Source organism: Procambarus clarkii, chromosome 63, assembly GCF_040958095.1.
Source record: "Procambarus clarkii isolate CNS0578487 chromosome 63, FALCON_Pclarkii_2.0, whole genome shotgun sequence".
NCBI lineage: Eukaryota > Metazoa > Arthropoda > Malacostraca > Decapoda > Cambaridae > Procambarus > Procambarus clarkii.
The window spans coordinates 25,303,125-25,324,753 of NC_091212.1; the positions used below are offsets into that span (position 1 = coordinate 25,303,125).

A 21,629-nucleotide genomic window follows, 5' to 3' on the forward strand; every position below is an offset into this window, starting at 1 on the left:
GTACACTTCAGTATTACACTGGCAACACTGTACACTTTATTATAACACTGGCAACACCGTATACCTCAGTATTAAGACTGGCAACGATATAAATATCTGTATTAACACTGTACACCTCAGCATTAACAATGAAAGTGCTGGATACATCAGTATTAACACTGACAATGGGTTAAACCTCTGTACTAACACTGGCAATGGTGTATATATCAGTATTAACACTGTACAACTAAATAATAACACTGGCAACATTGTACATCCGAGTATTAACACTGACAACAATGTACACCTCAGTATTAACACGGTACACCTCAATAAAATATTTTAACAGCACTGTACACCACAGTATATTACTCCAGCACCACTGTACACATCAGTATTAACACTTCGGCAGCGCTGTACACCTCAGTATTAACACTAAAAGTACTGTAACCTCAGTATTAACACTGGCAGCAGTGTACACTTCAGTATTAACACTCTGGCAGAATTGTACACCTCGGTATTAACACTCCAATGCCACTGTGCACCTCAGTATTAACATTCTGGCAGTACTGTACACCTCAGGATTAATACTGGCAGCACTGTACAACGCTGTACACCTCAGGTACACCTCAATAACACTGTACAGTGTATTAATACACTGTGAAGTGTATTAACACTTCGGCAGCGCTGTACACCTCAGTATTAACACTAAAAGTACTGTAACCTCAGTATTAACACTGGCAGCAGTGTACACTTCAGTATTAACACTGGCAGAATTGTACACCTCGGTATTAACACTCCAATGCCACTGTACACCTCAGTATTAACATTCTGGCAGTACTGTACACCTCAGGATTAATACTGGCAGCACTGTACACCTCAGTATTAACACTCCGACTGCATTGTACACCTCAGTATTAACACACTGGCAGCATTGTACACCTCAGTATTAACACTCCAGCAAATACTGTTCACCTCAGTGTAACTCTCCGGCAGCACCGTATACCTTAGTATAACACTGGCAGTACTGTACAGCTCAGTATAACACTCCGACAGCACTGTAATAACACTGTACACCTCGGTATAACACTCCGACGACACTGTACACCTCAGTATTAACACTGAAAATGCTGAACGCTTCAGTATTACCACTGACAATGGGTTAAACCTCTGTACTAACACTGACAACGGTGTATATCTCAGTATTAACAATGTACAACTAGATAGTAACACTGGCAACATTGCACATCCGAGTGTTAACACAGACAACATTGTACTCCTCAGTATTAACACGGTACACCTCATTAAAATACTCTGGCAGCACTGTACACCTCAGTATATCACTCTAGCACCACTGTACACCTCAGTATTAACACTCCGGCACCACTGTTCACCTCAGTATTAACACTCCGGCAACACTGTACACCTCAGTATTAACACTGGCAGCACTGTACACCTCAGTATATCACTCCGGCCGCATTGCACACCTCAATATTAACACTAGCAGTAATGTACACCTCAGTATTAACACTGGCAGCATAGTACACCTCAGAAATTAAAACTAACAGCACTGTACATCTCAGTATTACCACTCCGGCAGCACTGTACACATCAGTATAACACTAGAAATTCTGTACACCTCAGTATTAACACTGGCAACACTGTACATTTCAGTATTAACACTAGAAGTACTATACACCTCAGTATTAACACTCCTGCAGCACTGTACACCTCAGTGTTAACACTAGAAGTACTGTATACCTCGGTATTAACACTGTCAGAAGTGTACACTTCAGTATTAACACTCCGGCAGCACTGTACACCTCAGTATTAACACTCCAAGGCCACTGTACACCTCAGTATTAACACTCTGGCAGTACTGTACACCTCAGTATTAACACTCCGACAGCATTGTACTCAGTATTAACACTCCGGCAGCATTGTACACCTCAGTATTAACACTCCAGCAAATTCTGTACACCTCAGTGTAACTCTCCGGCAGCACTGCACACCTTACTATAACACTGGCAGTACTGTACACCTTAGTATAACACTGGCAGTACTGTACACCTTAGTATAACACTGGCAGTACTGTACAGCTTAGTATAACACTCCGACAGCACTGTATTAACACTGTACACCTCAGTATAACACTCCGACAACACTGTACACCTCAGTATTAACACTCCGGGAATACTGTTCACCTCAGTATAACACTGTCAGCACAGTACACCTCAGTATTAACACTCCAGCAGTACTATACACCTCAGTGTAACACTCCGGCCGTGCTGAACACCTCAGCATAACACTCCAGCAGCACTCTACAACTCAGTATAACACTGTCAGTACTGCACACACATCAGTATAACACTTCGGCACCACTTTACACTTTTTTATTAACACTGTACACATCAGTATAACATTCTGGCAACACTGTACATCTCAATATTAACACTGGCAGCATTGTACACCTCAACATAGCACTTTTGCAGCCCTCTACTGCTTAGTATAACACTGACAGTACTGTACATCTCAGCATAATACTCCGGTAAGACAGTATCATGGAGCTGTTGCTCTGCATAAGCCTAGTGATCGGGCTTTGTAGAAATTGTCTGTTCCCTGATGAAACCCTGTTGTTTATGCATTGTCATTCGTCTTGACAGATATTTTCTTGTCTTGCCGATATAACAAGATCATTGGGACTGACAGTCCCTAAGTGGGCGTGTAAAATGCATGAACGATGATCGTCTCTTTCAAGGCATTTCGCTTGGTGCCGATCTTGATTTCTTCGTGAGCAAGTTGGCCGTCTTCTGTTTCTTGTAGTAGACTGTCAAAGCTATCTTCTGGTTGGTGTTAGTAAGGGCCACGTTTTTATCAATTCTGTCTTGCAGGACTTTTCCCTTCGTTCATTACATACTTTCCTCCGCTTTGGAAGAGTTGAAAAGAACTCCCTGTAGAACAGTTTGATATTAGGGACACATACTGCAATGTTGGCCGTTGTATCATAGGTAGCATAAGTGCTGGATCAGCCGGGTTGTAGTAGATGTGTGGGCGTGCATGCTACTGCATGCAAGAGCCTGACGGATTAAGATATTGCCGAACAAGGCCTTGGGTTGGAGACAACTTTTTTAACGACTATATGTAAGAAGGTAGGTAATCGACTACAGTTAAACAGGTAAATAAAATCGTGTTTTGCAGTCCTGAAATTTTATTTACAAAAATATTTTACTACTATATATGGAGAGTTTGTGGTGGCTGCTTGTTTTCCATTCGTAATGGCAAAACAGTAGAGTTGCAGGTTGGACAGTTTATGCCACCTGGGACGCTGCCAGCTGGCTTAAGGCAGCTTGGAATAATTCAAGTGCAGGCTGGGATATTCCCAAGCAAAGTGGAAACAAGTAGTAATCAGTGAGCAGAGGAGTGTTGGAGGAATATGTGTGACTAGAGGTGATTGATTCATGGGTGGCTTAATTAATCTTCATCAAAGAGGTGGCACTGACATGAATAGCCCTTGTAAATAGAGGTGGCATTGTCGCATATTATATATCAGATCTGAGGCTTAGGCGTAAGGGCTTGGTGTTGGTTTTGGGCCATAGGTTGGAGGCGGGGGACCGTAGGAAGGTGGTGATGGTCCATAGGATGGGGGTGAAGGTCCGTAGGATGGAGATGGGTAGGTGGCTTCTCCCTGGTAGGTGACGTCAGCGACGTAGCCGTTGTCGTCAGCATGGAAGGTGACGATCTGAGTGCGTCCGTCGGGGAGAAGCACCCTGTAGGAGCCGGATGTGAGTTTACCGTCGCTCTTCTCGTCGTGCGCGAAGTCGTTACCGGAGTAGTCATCCCTAACGGCGTAGGCGAAGTCGAAGGGCATGCCGGGCTCGTTGTAGGATGGGGTTGGCCCGTAGCGTGGTGGAGCTGGGGGCCCGTATGTTGGGGGTGTAGGGGGCCTGTAGGGTCGTGGTGTAGGAGGCCCGTAGGGTGGTGGTGTCGGGAGCCCGTATGGTGGTGGGGGCTCAGCACAAACCACAGCCACTATGGCTGCCGCTACGAAGACCTATTCCACAAGCGAGATGAGTTAGTGTTCAATTTTCTATTGTATTCATTATACATGAAAATACAATAGTTTTGTCAATTTACATCATGATTTAATGATAAGTAAGGGTCCTTCAAAGAAGTATAATGTTGCACTGGAGTCCCAGTTGCACCAAAGTAGAATAGGCAGTGAAATTTTTTTAAGTTAATGGAAAGAAAATTAACTTTAAAGCTCAAATCTATGAATAGAAGATTTTTTTTTAAATGCCTGAATTCTTGCACGTAAGATTAACAGGAGTGTGTTACACTCTTGTTATACATTATGGTTCGTCATATTGAACGAATGGATGATGACTTTAGGGCAGAGAGTGTTCAAGTGCAATAGAGGGTTGTGAAGAGTTAGTTCAGACAGGAGACATCATGAGTGTGAGGCAGTCTGAATTGAGTGTATCAGCTGGGATTGAGTGTATCATCTGGAATAGAGTAAATCAGCTGGGATTGAGTTGTATCAGCTGGGATTGAGTGTATCAGCTGGGATTGAGTGTATCAGCTGGGATTGAGTGTATCAGCTGGGATTGAGTGTATCATCTGGAATAGAGGGTGTCAGCTGAGATTGAGTTGTATCAGCTAGGATTGAGTGTATCAGTTGGGATTGAGTGTAACAGCTGAGATTGAGTGTATTAGCTGGGAATGAGTGTATCAGCTGGTATTGAGTTTATCCGCTGGGATTAAGTGTATCAGCTTGGATTGAATACGAGCAGCTCTAGAGAAATAGTGTGACATTAATTTAAGTGCCAGTGATTGACATGTTTTAGGTGGAAAATTACGGAATGTTTGTGTTGCTTGTGTTAGTTGTGTCGTGTGGTGGCCTGTCCTTCTAAAACTGTAGTACTTTTACCAACTATTTCCTGAAACGTAAAAAAATGGGCTGTTGGACTACCAAAAAGTTCCCGTTTTGTATTACTTAATTAGCCCAAATGGTATATTAGTAAAATTGAAAACTAACAAAAATAACCTAACCTTTTTAAAGGCGTAATTAAAAAAAAATGCTTGGCCTAATATAAATGCTATCTTAGGCATAATATAGAGTATTAATAGTATTTAGAGTATGTATAGTATGAATGCAGAGTACAAAGTGTGAACATTGTTGGTTGCAACAGCTCATTTTTGTATGTTCGACCAATTAGTTGCTATAAGTGCTATAATCTTAGGAGGATTTGTTGAGCAGTGTTGAAGAGCTGTGGTTGTAGTGTGGTGTGGCAGAGCTGTGGTAGTGGTGTGGCAGAGCTGTGGTAGTGGTGTGGCAGAGCTGTGGTAGTGGTGTGGCAGAGCTGTTGTAGTTGTGTAGTGTGGCAGAGCTGTTGTTGTATTGTGACAGAACTGTTATAGTTGTGTGGTGTGGTAGAGCTGTGGTAGTGGTGTGGCATAGATGTGGTAGTTGTGTAGTGTAGCAGAGCTGTTGTAGTGGTGTGGCAGACCTGTGGTAGTGGTGTGGCAGAGATGTTGTAGTTGTGTGGTGTGGCAGAGCTGTGGTAGTGGCGTCGTGGAGAACGGTCATCAAGTGCTTGGAGTGTTGGAATTTACAAAGATCTTTTCTATTGTTATAATATGTACAAGTGTAAGAGAGGACAAGATGACCCAAGCTTCAGCTAAGGACAAATGAGGACGCAGGCGAAGAACAGCCAAGTAAGGTATTTTTTGTGTGTGTTCAGTTTAAGGACTAACTACCTTAAAACTTCTTTAGTATTTATTTATTTATTAAAACTTCTACGATAAAATACTAACAAGTACACTTTAATTCTCATTATTGTTCGAGATCAATTAAACTCAGTGTGTACATATATTCAATGATGCGGAAAAACACCTCGGTGTAAATGTGTAGGGAACACTCACCTTAGCTGACATGTTGCTTCTTGTGGCGCTGGTCGAGCAATGGTGCCTGACTCTGGATGGCGCCGACTTTTATACTCCCGACCAAGCTGACCTTCGTGACGTCTTCAATATATAATGACAAGTTCAACCTACATACAATCCATTATGAACACTGACAACGCTGTACACCTCAGTATTAACACTTGTAACGTTGTACACCTCAGTATTACCACTGGCAGAGCAGTACATCTCAGTATTAACACTGGCAATTCTGTACACTTCAGTATTACACTGGCAACACTGTACACTTTATTATAACACTGGCAACACCGCATACCTCAGTATTAAGACTGGCAACGATATAAATATCTGTATTAACACTGTACACCTCAGCATTAACAATGAAAGTGCTGGACACATCAGTATTAACACTGACAATGGGTTAAACCTCTGTACTAACACTGGCAATGGTGTATATATCAGTATTAACACTGTACAACTAAATAGTAACACTGGCAACATTGTACATCCGAGTATTAACACTGACAACAATGTACACCTCAGTATTAACACGGTACACCTCAATAAAATATTTTAACAGCACTGTACACCACAGTATATCACTCTAGCACCACTGTACACATCAGTATTAACACTTCGGCAGCGCTGTACACCTCAGTATTAACACTAAAAGTACTGTACACCTCAGTATTAACACTGGCAGCAGTGTACACTTCAGTATTAACACTCTGGCAGAACTGTACACCTCGGTATTAACACTCCAATGCCACTGTACACCGCAATATTAACATTCTGGCAGTACTGTACACCTCAGGATTAATACTGGCAGCACTGTACACCTCAGTATTAACACTCCGACTGCATTGTACACCTCAGTATTAACACTCCGGCAGCATTGTACACCTCAGTATTAACACTCCAGCAAATACTGTACACCTCAGTGTAACTCTCCGGCAGCACCATATACCTTAGTATAACACTGGCAGTACTGTACAGCTCAGTATAACACTCCGACAGCACTGTAATAACCCTGTACACCTCGGTATAACACTCCGACGACACTGTACACCTCAGTATTAACACTGAAAATGCTGAACGCTTCAGTATTACCACTGACAATGGGTTAAACCTCTGTACTAACACTGACAACGGTGTATATCTCAGTATTAACAATGTACAACTAGATAGTAACACTGGCAACATTGCACATCCGAGTGTTAACACAGACAACATTGTACTCCTCAGTATTAACACGGTACACCTCATTAAAATACTCTGGCAGCACTGTACACCTCAGTATATAACTCCAGCACCACTGTACACCTCAGTATTATTACTCCGGCAGCACTTTACACCTCAGTATTAACACTGGCAGCACTGTATACCTCAGTATATCACTCCAGCACCACTGTACACCTCAGTATTAACACTCCGGCAACACTGTACACCTCAGTATTAACACTGGCAGCACTGTACACCTCAGTATATCACTCCGGCAGCATTGTACACCTCAATATTTACACTAGCAGTAATGTACACCTCAGTATTAACACTGGCAGCATAGTACACCTCAGTATTAAAACTAACAGCACTGTACATCTCAGTATTACCACTCCGGCAGCACTGTACACATCAGTATTAACACTAGAAATTATGTACACCTCAGTATTAACACTGGCAACACTGTACATTTCAGTATTAACACTAGAAGTACTATACACCTCAGTATTAACACTCCTGCAGCACTGTACACCTCAGTGTTAACACTAGAAGTACTGTACATCTCGGTATTAACACTGTCAGAAGTGTACACTTCAGTATTAACACTCCGGCAGCACTGTACACCTCAGTATTAACACTCCGACAGCATTGTACTCCTCAGTATTAACACTCCGGCAGCATTGTACACCTCAGTATTAACACTCCAGCAAATTCTGTACACCTCAGTGTAACTCTCCGGCAGCACTGTACACCTTAGTATAACACTGGCAGTACTGTACACCTTAGTATAACACTGGCAGTACTGTACAGCTCAGTATAACACTCCGACAGCACTGTATTAACACTGTACACCTCAGTATAACACTCCGACAACACTGTACACCTCAGTATTAGCACTCTGGGAATACTGTTCACCTCAGTATAACACTGGCAGCACAGTACACCTCAGTATTAACACTCCAGCAGTACTATACACCTCAGTGTAACACTCCGGCCATGCTGAACACCTCAGCATAACACTCCAGCAGCACTCTACAACTCAGTATAACACTGTCAGTACTGCACACACATCAGTATAACACTTCGGCAACACTTTACACTTCTTTATTAACACTGTACACATCAGTATAACATTCTGGCAACACTGTACATCTCAATATTAACACTCTGGCAGCATTGTACTCCTCAACATAGCACTCCTGCAGCACTCTACAGCTTTGTATAACACTGACAGTACTGTACATCTCAGCATAATACTCCGGTAGGACAGTATCCTGGAGCTGTTGGTCAGCATAAGCCTAGTGATCGGGCTTTGTAGAAATTGTATGTTCTCTGATGAAACCCTGTTGTTTATGCATTTTCAAGCGTCTTGACAGATATTTTGTTGTCTTGCCGATATAACAAGATCATTGGGACTGACAGTCCCTAAGTGGGCATGTAAAAAGCATGAACGATGATCGTCTCTTTCAAGGCCTTTCGCTTGGTGCCGATCTTGATTTCTTCGTGAGCAAGTTGGCAGTCTTCCGTTTCTTGTAGTAGACTGTCAAAGCTATCTTCTGGTTGGTGTTAGTAAGGGTCACGTTTTTATCAATTCTGTCTTTCAGGACTTTTCCCTTCGATCATTACTTACTTTCCTCCGCTTTGGAAGAGTTGAAAAGAACTCCCTGTAGAATTGTTTGATATTAGGGACACATACTGCAATGTTGGCCGTTGTATCAGAGGAAGCATAAGTGCTGGATCAGCCGGGTTGTAGTAGATGTTTGGGAGTGCATGCTGCTGCATGCAAGAGCCTGGCGGATTAAGATATTGCCGAACAAGGCCTTGGGTTGGAGACAACTTTTTTAACGACTATATGTAAGAAGGTAGGTAATCGACTACAGTTAAACAGGTAAATAAAATCGTGTTTTGCAGTCCTGAAATTTTATTTACAAAAATATTTTACTACTATATATGGAGAGTTTGTGGTGGCTGCTTGTTTTCCATTCGTAATGGCAAAACAGTAGAGTTGCAGGTTGGACAGTTTATGCCACCTGGGACGCTGCCAGCTGGCTTAAGGCAGCTTGGAATAATTCAAGTGCAGGCTGGGATATTCCCAAGCAAAGTGGAAACAAGTAGTAATCAGTGAGCAGAGGAGTGTTGGAGGAATATGTGTGACTAGAGGTGATTGATTGATGAAGATTAATTAAGCCACCCAAGAGGTGGCACTGGCATGAATAGCCCTTGTAAATAGAGGTGGCATTGTCGCATATTATATATCATATCTGAGGCTTAGGCGTAAGGGCTTGGTGTTGGTTTTGGGCCATAGGTTGGAGGCGGGGGACCGTAGGAAGGTGGTGATGGTCCATAGGATGGGGGTGAAGGTCCGTAGGATGGAGATGGATAGGTGGCGTCTCCCTGGTAGGTGACGTCAGCGACGTAGCCGTTGTCGTCAGCATGGAAGGTGACGATCTGAGTGCGTCCGTCGGGGAGAAGCACCCTGTAGGAGCCTGATGTGAGTTTACCGTCGCTCTTCTCGTCGTGCGCGAAGTCGTTACCGGAGTAGTCATCCCTAACGGCGTAGGCGAAGTCGAAGGGCATGCCGGGCTCGTTGTAGGATGGGGTTGGCCCGTAGCGTGGTGGAGCTGGGGGCCCGTATGGTGGGGGTGTAGAGGGCCTGTAGGGTGGTGGTGTAGGAGGCCCGTAGGGTGGTGGTGTCGGGAGCCTGTATGGTGGTGGGGGCTCAGCACAAACCACAGCCACTATGGCTGCCGCTACGAAGACCTGTTCCGCAAGAGAGATGAGTTAGTGTTCAATTTTCTAATGTATTCAATACACATGAAAATACAATAGTTTTGTCAATTTACATCATGATTTAATGCAAAGTAAGGGTCCTTCAAAGAAGTATAATGTTGCACTGGAGTCCCAGTTGCACAAAAGTAGAACAGGCAGTGAAAAAATTTTAAGTTAATGGAAAGAAAATTGCCTTTAAAGCTCAAATCTATGAATAGAAGAATTTTTTTTAAATGCCTGAATTCTTGCACGTAAGATTAACAGGAGTGTGTTACACTCTTGTTATACATTATGGTTGGTCATATTGAACGAATGGATGATTACTTTAGGGCAGAGAGTGTTCAAGTGCAATAGAGGGTTGGTGAAGAGTTAGTTCAGACAGGAGACATTATGAGTGTGAGGCAGTCTGAATTGAGTGTATCAGCTGGGATTGAGTGTATCATCTGGAATAGAGTGTATCAGCTGGGATTGAGTGTATCATCTGGAATGGAGTGTATCAGCTGGGATTGAGTGTATCATCTGGAATAGAGTGTATCAGCTGGGATTGAGTTGTATCAGCTGGGATTGAGTTGTATCAGCTGGGATTGAGTGTATCAGTTGGGATTGAGTGTATCAGCTGGGATTGAGTGTATCAGCTGGGATTGAGTGCGAGCAGCTCAAGAGAAATAGTGTGACATTAATTTAAGTGCCAGTGATTGATGTGTTTTAGATGGGAATTACGGAATGTTTGTGTTGCTGGTGTTGGTTGTGTCGTGTGGTGGCCTGTCCTTCTAAAACTGTAGTACTTTTACCAACTATTTTCTGAAACGTACAAAAAATGGGCTGTTGGACTACCAAAAAGTTTCCGTTTTGTATTACTGAATTAGCCCAAATGGTATATTAGTAAAATTGAAAAGTAACAAAAATAACCTAATCTTTTTATAGGCGTAAATAAACAAATCCTAGGCCTAATATATGCTATCCTAGGCATAATATAGAGTATGAATAGTATTTAGAGTATGTATAGTATGAATGTAGAGTACAAAGTGTGAACATTGTTGATTGCAATTGCTTATTTTTGTATATTCGATCAAATAGTTACTATAAGTGCTATAATATTAGGAGGATTTGTTGTGTGTTGTTGCAGAGCTGTGGTAGTGGTGTTGTGTGGCAGAAATGTGATAGTGGTAGTTGAGTGGCAGAGCTGTTGTAGTTGTGTAGTGTGGCAGAGCTTTTGTAGTGGTGTGACAGAACTGTGATAGTTGTGTGGTGTGGTAGAGCTGTGATAGTTGTGTGGTGAGACAGAGCTGTGGTAGTGGTGTGGTGTTTCAGAAATGTGATAGTGATAGTTGTGTGGCAGAACTGTGATAGTGGTAGTTGAGTGGCAGAGCTGGGATAGTTGTGTGGTGTGGCAGAGCTGTGGTAATGGTGTGGTGTGGCAGAGCTGTGGTAATGGTGTGGTGTGGCAGAGCTGTGGTAATGGTGTGGTGTGGCAGAGCTGTGGTAATGGTGTGGTGTGGCAGAGCTGTGATAGTGGTGTGGTTTGGTGTGGCAGAGCTTTGGTAATGGTGTGGTGTGGCAGAGCTGTGGTAATGGTGTGGTGTGGCAGAGCTGTGGTAATGATGTGGTGTGGCAGAGCTGTGGTAATGGTGTGGTGTGGCAGAGCTGTGGTAATGGTATGGTGTAGCAGAGCTGTGGTAGTTGTGTGATGTGGCAGAGCTGTGGTAATGGTGTGGTGTGGCAGAGCTGTGGTAATTGTGTGGTGTGGCAGAGCTGTGGTAATGGTGTGGTGTGGCAGAGTTGTGGTAAGTGTGTGGTGTGGCAGAGCTGTGGTAATGGTGTGGTGTGGCAGAGCTGTGGTAGTGGCGTCGTGGAGAACGGTCATCAAGTGCTTGGAGTGTTGGAATTTACAAACACAGATCTTTTCCATTGTTATAATATGTACAAGTGTAAGAGAGGACAAGATGACCCAAGCTTCAGCTAAGGACAAATGAGGACGCAGGCGAAGAACAGCCAAGTAAGGTATTTTTTGTGTGTGTTTAGTTTAAGGACTAACTACCTTAAAACTTCTTTAGTACTTATTTATTTATTAAAACTTCCACGATAAATTACTGACAAGTACACTTTAATTCTCATTATAGTTCGAGATCAATTAAACTCACTGTGTACATATACATAATGATGCGGAAAAAAAAACACCTCAGTGTAAATGTGTAGAGAACACTCACCTTAGCTGACATGTTGCTTATTGTGGCGCTGGTCGAGCAATGGTGCCTGACTCTGGATGGCGCCGCCTTTTATACTCTCGACCAAGTTGACCTTCGTGACGTCATCAATATATAATGACAAGTCCCACCTACATACAATCCATTATGAACACTGACATACGCTGTACACCTCAGTATTAACACTTGTAACTTTGTACACCTCAGTATTAACGCTGGCAGAGCAGTACATCTCAGTATTAACACTGGCAACGATGCACACCTCAGTATTAACATTGGGAAAGTGGTGGTGTAGGCGAAGTCGAAGGGCATGCCCGTCTCATCATTAATACATCATAATATTAACACTGACACACAGTACAGCAATACTAGTACAGCAGTATTTACTGCTTTACACTTTAGTATAACACTGGTAACACTATACACATCAGAATTAAGACTGGCAACAATGTAAATTTGTATTAACACTGTACACCTTAGTATTAACACTGATAACGCTGTGCACTTCAGTATTAACACTGACAACGCTGTAGACCTCAGTATTAACACATGCAACGCTGTATATTTCAGTATTAACACTTTTCACCTCAATAGTGACACTGGCAACATTGTGCATCCCAGTATTAACACTGGCAACATTGTACACCTCAGTATTAACACAGTACACCTCATTAAAACACTTTGGCAACACTGTACACCTCAGTATATCACTCCAGAAGCATTGTAAACCTCAGTATTAACACTCCGGCAGCACTGTACACCTCAGTATTAACACTGGCAGTACTGTACATCTCAGTATAACACTCCGGCAGTACTGTACACCTCAGTATGTCACTCCACCAGCACTGTACACCTCAGTATTAACACCGGCAGAACTGTACACCTCAGTATTAACACTGTACACGTCATTATTAACAGTGGCACCACTGTACAACTCAGTATTAACACCGTACACCTCCGTATTAGCAATGAACACCTCAGTATTGACATTGATAACACTGTACAACTCAGTATTGACATTGATAACACTGTACAACTCAGTATTAACAGTGTCCCAGGCAGGACGAGACGTATGGACAAGTCTCCTTACACCCGTTGCCTCTGTTCTCCCAGCAGTGATTAGGAATCTGGGTGTTAGTCGACTGTTGTGGGTGGCATGCTGCGTATATCCCAGGTATTCTTGAATTTCCCACAAACGCCGCAAGGCACAGCACGAGGAAATTAGCCGGAAGGTTACACGTGAAATACGGCGCAAGGCAAAGACACTAGAGCCTCAAGGCCACAGCAACGAGTGGCCCGGAAGGTCCCACAGTCCAAAAAAGGGTTCACACCCAAACAAAGTAACAACTGTACGCATCATTATTAACACCGTAAACCAACACCGTAAACAAGGTGGCAACACCGTAAACCTCAGAATTAACACTATACACCTCAATATTAATACTAGCAACACTGTACACCTCAGCATAACACTGTACACCTCAGTATAACACTACAGCAACACTGTACACTTCAATATTAACACTGGCACCACTGTACACCTCAGAATAACACTACAGTAACATTGTACACCTCAATATTAACCCTGGCACCACTGTACACTTCAATATTAACACTGGCACCACTGTACACCTCAGAATAACACTACAGTAACATTGTACACCTCAGTATTAACCCTGGCACCACTGTACACCTCAGTATAACTCTACAGCAACACTACACTTCTGTATAACATTATAGCAACACTGTACACCTCAATGTTAACACTGGCATCACTGTACACCTCAGTATAACACTACATCAACACTGTACACCTCAACTTTAGCACTGGTATCACTGTACACCTCAGTATAACACTACATCAACAACATACACCTCGGAATTAACACTGGCACAACACAATTAACACAATTCTACTGTACACCTCAGTAGAACACTATAGAAACACTGTACATATCAGTATTAACGCTGGCAACACTGTACACCTCAGCATAACACTGTAGCAACACTGTACACCTCAGTATAACACTACAGCAACACTGTACACCTCAGTATTAACACTGGCAACACTGTACACCTCAGCATTAACACTGGCAACACTGTACACCTCAGTATAACACTACAGCAACACTGTACTCCTCAGTATTAGCACTGGAAACACTGTACACCTCAGCATAACACTACAGCAACACTGTACATCTCGGTATTAGCACTGGCAACATTGTATATCTCAGTATAACACTACAACAACACTGTACATCTCAGTATTAACACTGGCAACACTGTACACCTCATTATAGCACTACAGCAACACTGTACACCTCATTATAACACTACAGCAACACTGTACACCTCAGTATTAACACTGGCAACACTGTATATCTCAGTATAACACTACAGCAACACTGTACACCTCAGTATTAACACTGGCAACATTGTATATCTCAGTATAACACTACAACAACACTGTACACTTCAATATTAACACTGGCAACACTGTATATCTCAGTATAACACTACAACAACACTGTACACTTCAATATTAACACTGGCAACACTGTATATCTCAGTATAACACTACAGCAACACTGTACACCTCAGTATTAACACTGGCAACATTGTATATCTCAGTATAACACTACAACAACACTGTACACCTCAATATTAACACTGGCAACACTGTATATCTCAGTATAACACTACAACAACACTGTACACCTCAATATTAACACTGGCAACACTGTATATCTCAGTATAACACTACAGCAACACTGTACACCTCAGTATAACATTACAACAACACTGTACACCTCAGTATAACATTACAACAACACTGTACACCTCAGTATAACAATACAACAGCACTGTACACCTCAGTATAACACTACAACAACACTGTACACCTCAGTATAACACTACAACAACACTGTACACCTCAGTATAACACTACAACAACACTGTACACCTCAGTATAACATTACAACAACACTGTACACCTCAGTATAACATTACAACAACACTGTATACCTCAGCGGTCTACCGTAAGTTGTGAATTATGTCGCTTATTTTAGTAAAGATTTATAATGAAATGCTTTAGAAACACTATAGTTCTGAATTTCTTTCAGGCTCTTGGCGTAAAGAAAATGATGCAATGTTGGCTAATGAAAATGATGTTATGAAAGTGATGCTATGAACGTGATGTTATGAAAGTGATGCTATGAACGTGATGTTATGAAAGTGATGCTATCAAAGTGATGTGAAAGTGATGATATGAACAGGATTGTGTGAAAGTGATGTTGTGAAAATGATTCTATGAAAGTAATGTTGTGAAAGTGATGCTTTGAACGTGGTGCTATGAAGTTATGCTATGAGTGATGATGGGAAAGTGATGCCATGAGTGTTGATCTAAAAATGATGCTATGAACGTGGTGCTATGAAAGTGATGCCATGAGATCAATGTGAAAGTTATTCTATGAAAGTGATGCTGTATACTAGTATGTGTGCGTGATAGAGACGTAATACGTCATGTATTCGTGAGTCTGTATTTCGTGCCTGAAAATATCAATTAATTAAGATGCAACTTTGTGTTAATAACTTGGCAGTAAAGAAGACTGGTGTGAGCTGGCCAAGACGTGAAAGCTGGTGCTGCCAGTGGCCACGTTGGCTCAATACTGAGGCAAAGTCTGCCTCAACCAAGTCTTTTACACTTATTTCCTCCTTATCAGAGTCTGACGCTGGCCCAGTCCATTGAATAAAAACACTAGTATAATAGACAAAACCCAAGATGTAAGAAGATTACAAATTCTTGAAGCAATCCACATAAAAGTAGAACAACATACCATAAATACTCAAATTACGGAACTATTCACTCTACCCACCATGAGAGTAAGAGCAAGACCAGAACGTCAAGATGCCAACATAGAAGACACATCTCGATAAACAGCGCCCACTACGCTTGATTAATCTTTGTATGTACCCTATTTAACCTTCTGATCCTTAGCTTCTTTTTTTCTCCTTCATGTCTTACCAATGTATACTCTTTGTTTACACCTGACCCCATTGTTCGATCCATTTGTATTCACCTGACCCACTATTAGTATAAAATATAATGCTCTGTACTGTAACACCACTTGAGAATGAACCATGTAGGTTCGAAACGTCGTGCGATTTTATAATAAGTGTAATACATTTTATAGTTACTCAATTATTTTCTTCACCTTGAAAACGAACATGAATTTTGCTGAACTCCTCTTCCAGCTGAACCCTGATGCCAGAGTGTTAATAAGAGGGATAGAAGCCCTAAATCAGAAAATAGTGAATACAAAATATGCTGTCATATTCAATATATATATGTCGTACCTAGTAGCCAGAACGCACTTCTCAGCCTACTATGCAAGGCCCGATTTGCCTAATAAGCCAAGTTTTATGAATTAATGTTTTTTCGACTACCTAAGCTACCTAACCTAACCTACCCTAACTTTGTCGGCTACCTAACCTAACCTAACCTATAAAGATAGGTTAGGTTAGGTTAGGTAGGGTTGGTTAGGTTCGGTCATATATCTACGTTAATTTTAACTCCAATAAAAAAAAATTGACCTCATACATAATGAAATGGGTAGCTTTATCATTTCATAAGAAAAAATATAGAGAAAATATATTAATTCATGAAAACTTGGCTTATTAGGCAAATCGGGCCTTGCATAGTAGGCTGACAAGTGCGTTCTGGCTACTAGGTACGACATATATATATATATATAATTTATTTATTTATTTATATATCAGCCATGATTGCTAAACACATGTAGTCCTATGAATAAATCCACAAGGGCCCTGATGAGGGTTCGAACTTACGTCCGAGATGATCCCAGACGCGTCCTACATTAGTTGTCTGCTTTTAATTTTTGTCAGCATTTAACGTAAGTTTTCAAGAAAAATGCATATGCGCATGTTTTGCAAATATGCACTTTTCTAACAGTGTTTGCAGTGGGAAAAGTGCGTCATGTGGCTGTATACATGTACTTTATCGAAGCATACACACTTAATCAGTCCTCACCGAGTTGTATTTGTTCATAAAAGTATACATTTCCAGTGTTTATTTTTTTAATAATTCGTCTTAAATAAATTCAGTATGTTTGCAAGTATCGTTCATTCTGTCCACATATCCCTTCCAAGTGCTGAATAGTCAAAGTCTTACAGGCTTAGTATTCTCTCCTCATGGTTATCATACCTCACTCTGGGATTATAATTGTTGTGTTTGAAGTTGGTTTGAAGTGATTCAACTATTTCTCCATGTGTCTTGCACCAAAATGTAAATAGTGTGCATAGTAAGCTATTGCAAGTGTATGGAAACATATCATAATTCAAGCTTCCAAAAGCTTGAATTTCCTTGATATTCAGTATAGTAAACAATAGTCACGGTTTTCGAAGTTACTCGAGATGTGTCTGGTAGCAAAACTCCTAATATTATGGTAATAAAGTGTTTTATTTAATATCTCAATGTGCCTTTATCATTTTTTTTATTAATACATGAGGTACATCTGCATTAGTGCAGCTACCCTAGACTATATGAAGTGGAGTACAGTGTGTCAAAACAGCTAACTTGGTGATGATAAAAAATCCCCATCACACAGGATGGTTAGTCATACAGAGGCATGTGATGGGCAGTCTGCACTGACAGACTCCAGAAGCATTTTGAGGATATCATCAACACAAGATTGAATAAGGTAACAGTGGTAATAAAAGTCCCCATCCCGCAGGATGGTTAGTCATACAGGGCCATATGTTTAGTAGCCTGCACTGGCAAATTTTGGGTACACTGTGAGGATATCTTTAAGAATACGAGAATGAATAAAGTAATTGCAAAGCTCCAGGTACCTCATGCCAACTGGTCTGAAAGGTCTAATAACTGGGCATTCGGTGATGTAGTGCGGGAGATCGTGCCGTAGTTCCTGCTCACAGAGTTTGCAACTGGAGTGCTCAGAATTGGGAGATCCGTCACCTGCAGCCACCTGCCACAGGTAACGGTAACCCAACCTGATCCTGGTAACCACTGTGTCGCACAGTCTAGTGGACGTTTTGTGCTGCCCATAGATATAGCTTTCAGATCTGAACAGATCATAGCTTTTTATACTAGTACTTTCAGGTCGTTGGGAATCAGTAATTTCTTTCCTATCAGATCTGAGTGTTTGGACCAATACAGTTTTGACAGCAGAGATGGGGATACCTAGATCTAATTCAATTTCATCCTTGTTACATGCTAATTTGGCTGCAATGTCTGTCTCATTATGATGGGTTATATTTATGTGTGAAGGTATCCATACAAAGGAGATTCGAGACCCTTTACTCTGTGCAGCAATTAGGTCATTTATAATTGGGAGTATGAGGTTCTTGCTGTCGATCTTCCAAGAGAAGTTTTCGATTGCTTGAAGAGCAGACTTTGAATCACAAAATATTATTCCTCCTCCAATGTTTTTTAATGTACTGGTAGCTAGGTGTAATGCTGCTAGTTCTGCTTGTGTGGAGGTCAGCCAGTTGTTTAAGCTGACACTGACAGTCTTTGTGCAAATATTATTTCTATAAAACCTACATGCTGCTACAGTCCGTCCAGTAGAGGATTGGACTGAGCCGTCGGTGTAGACACAGTGCTCGTGAGATCTTAAATTCTCGATGGAGGAGGCAATTGTTTCAAGAGTGACAGCTTTGAGAAGAGCAAGATTCTCATTATCTTTCTTGGTGACAGGTGTGTATGATACTTGAATGGTGGGGTACAGATAAAGAGGAATATCAGAGACAGCTAGATTGCACTTAAAAGGAATGTTAAGTTTAATGAGATTGTAGGCATTGTTGCTCAACCATTTATCATAAAAGGAGTGAGTTGGCATGTCGGCACCAGTCAATAGTGTGTTAACAGCACTAAATAATTTGTCTCTGAGCAATGCAGGAGATGTAGGGTCTCTCATGACTTTAAGGCAAAAGGTAGTATTGACTTGCATGATTCTCTCTAGCATGGTTGGAAGCTTCAGTTCTTCCCGCATTTTGATGATTCTTGTGCATCTTGGGGCACCAAGAATTATCCTCATGGCTTCATTCTGTACTACTTCAAGTTTGTCCAACACAGAGGAGGGGAAATTAATTAAGTGCAGAGCATTATAATCAACGAGAGATCTAACAAACATCATATAGAATAGTCTAGCATATTTAATGTTAATACCAATATTCTTACCAGTAAGTGTTTTCAATGGTTTTAGTCTTTCTTTTAACCTACGGTGTAGATCATTTACAATGTCACTGTTAATACCAACTCCAAGGTATTTGTGCTGCCTATACGTTTCAATGTTCTGGTTGTTGACCTTGAAAGTTATAGGGACATGAGTTTTCTCTTGGGGATGGAGAACTCTGGATTTAGTTATAGAGATAACAAGACCACATTCAATGCTTTTAGCAGCGAGTGAATCAAGTAGAGCTTGCAGTCTAGTTTGGGAATTTGCAACAATGCATATGTCATCGGCATAACAAATGACGGCTTCGTCAGGTAGTGTGGGAATATCAATTGTTAATTTGTGCATCAGAACATTGAACAGTGTTTTACTCAGCACTCCACCCTGGGGTGTACCCAACTCAAAGGGTGCACAAAGTTTACTTTTGACCCCCTTGAAAAGGACTGAGGCGGTTCGGTTACTCAGGTAACCCCTGAGCCATGACAAAATTCTTCCCTTAACTCCAAAAGAGGCTAGCTGTTCTAGGATGATTTCTCTGTTTGCTGTACCAAAAGCAGTTTGGAGATCAATAAATGCCTTTATCATTGCGCTGTATTAAGGAGATCCGTCAGTTAAAGACTTCTTTCATTGTCGTATGCCTTTATTTACAAAACTATTTTATTACCATTCCAAGTCTTTGTGGCGGCCACCTGTGGACCGTATGCTGTGGCAAGGTAATAGGTCGTTGGGGACATTTACTGCTTGGGGGCGGGATCGTTGGGACATCTTGGGACACTGCCAGGCTGGCCTGACGAAGCTTGGAATAAGGTGGGATATGTTCAGTAAAGGTTGGACATAAATAAGTGACAGGTGGAGACCAGGTGAGTGTTGACAATGTAACGTTTGTATGGATGTAGATATGGCAATATTGATCAGTGACAATCCTGCTGTGGTCATTGAGACTTAGGCGTATGTTGGTGGTGGGGGGCCGTATGAAGGGGGTGCTGGACCGTAGGATGGGGGCGCGGGAGGTGGATAGGTGGCCTCTCCCTGGTAGGTGACGTCGGCGACGTATCCGTTTTCATCGGCTTGGAAGTTTACGATCTGAGTGCGTCCATCAGGAAGAAGCACACTGTAGGAGCCGGATGTGAGTTTACCGTCGCTCTTTTCGTCGTGCGCGAAGTTGTTACCGGAGTAGTCGTCCCTAACGGCGTAGGCGAAGTCGAAGGGCATGCCGGGCTCGTTGTAGGATGGGGTTGGCCCATAGGCTGGGGGTGGAGGGGGTCCGTATGATGGCGGGCTTTCTGCACGAGGGGCGGCGCACACTACACCCACGAGGGCGGCCACAATGAAGATCTACAATGATAGCATTAATAATTTATTAACATCACATATTGCTTAAGTTGAGTGGGAGAGTGTACATGGGAAGTACACGTGAGTGGAGTACAAGTACATCTGTACTGGCATAATAAGAAGTCTTCTTGACGAGAGAAAATGTGGCGGTAGGAGTAATACACAAAACTGGTACATGTTTAACATTAAAAGTTATATGTTATGTGCAGTATACTTGAGATTTATTGATAAAGTTGGACATGATTTTACATATAGCAATTGAAAAGACAAACAATCACACCCTTACACTACAATTTGTTCATTTACACCTTTGATACAGATTATGGGTAATAATTTGTGTTCGCTTCACGCTAACATTATCTGGAACTGGTCAGTGATGAATGTGTTAATGTTAAGCGTGTCGAACAGTCACTGACTGACTAGTGTGAAATGGACAAAATGTACAGACAGCACTGGTGCTGGGACAGCACTAGAGTGTATAGTTTAGCCTAACCGAACGTGAGGATCCGTTCCTAAGCCCCCCTGTGACTAACCCTTCCACCATACAATGGGGATATGGGGTCCATAATAAACTATAATGATATATGTGAACGGATTAAGTCATAATCTGTTCTTTTAATATTGTGAAGAACATAAGAACAAAGGGAACCACAGAAGGTATATTGGCTCTTACTAGGCAGTTTCTAAGTATACTCAACCAAACTAATTTATGAATACGTTTATCTTTCGCTTGACCTCCAGCGAACCCAAGTGTATTGTTACCCGGTAATGTTTATACCAGAATGCTCCGTTAGTGCATTTATACTTGAAAATGTTATCCTTCGAAATGTAAAAAATACCATAGATACACCCAAGTGGCGGAGGGTATTGGGAAAAACACCAGTGTTGATGATGAATATACCTATTCACGTACCTGCTGCTGGTAAACTTCATTAGATAAAGACCAGGAGCCATGAGAGAGGAAGGACAGAGCTTACAATACTCA

At 41.8% G+C, this 21,629-nt stretch overlaps 4 protein-coding genes across 5 annotated transcripts in view; 1 reads left to right on the top strand and 3 right to left on the bottom strand.

Moving 5' to 3' along the window:
* Positions 1-21,629, top strand: part of LOC123769457 (protein O-linked-mannose beta-1,2-N-acetylglucosaminyltransferase 1) — a 234,757-nt gene that overhangs the window by 135,220 nt on the left and 77,908 nt on the right. The window lies entirely within an intron of this gene.
* Positions 3,135-5,960, bottom strand: LOC123769607 (cuticle protein 7-like). Its single transcript, XM_069308628.1, has 2 exons — positions 5,902-5,960; positions 3,135-4,030 (listed from the first exon to the last, which is right to left on the bottom strand). The coding sequence occupies exons 1-2, from the start codon at positions 5,911-5,913 to the stop codon at positions 3,539-3,541; spliced, it is 504 nt and encodes a 167-aa protein (XP_069164729.1). The 5' UTR covers positions 5,914-5,960; the 3' UTR covers positions 3,135-3,538.
* LOC123769459 (cuticle protein 7) lies at positions 8,467-12,333 on the bottom strand. The gene is made up of 2 exons (XM_045760569.2): positions 12,099-12,333; positions 8,467-9,882 (listed from the first exon to the last, which is right to left on the bottom strand). The coding sequence occupies exons 1-2, from the start codon at positions 12,108-12,110 to the stop codon at positions 9,391-9,393; spliced, it is 504 nt and encodes a 167-aa protein (XP_045616525.2). The 5' UTR covers positions 12,111-12,333; the 3' UTR covers positions 8,467-9,390.
* Positions 19,960-21,629, bottom strand: part of LOC123769460 (cuticle protein 7) — a 1,999-nt gene continuing 329 nt past the window's right edge. Inside the window, exon 2 of the mRNA XM_045760570.2 lies at positions 19,960-20,647. Within this exon, the coding sequence (XP_045616526.2) occupies positions 20,255-20,647 (393 nt within the window). The 3' untranslated portion in view covers positions 19,960-20,254. The remainder of the gene's footprint in view (positions 20,648-21,629) is intronic.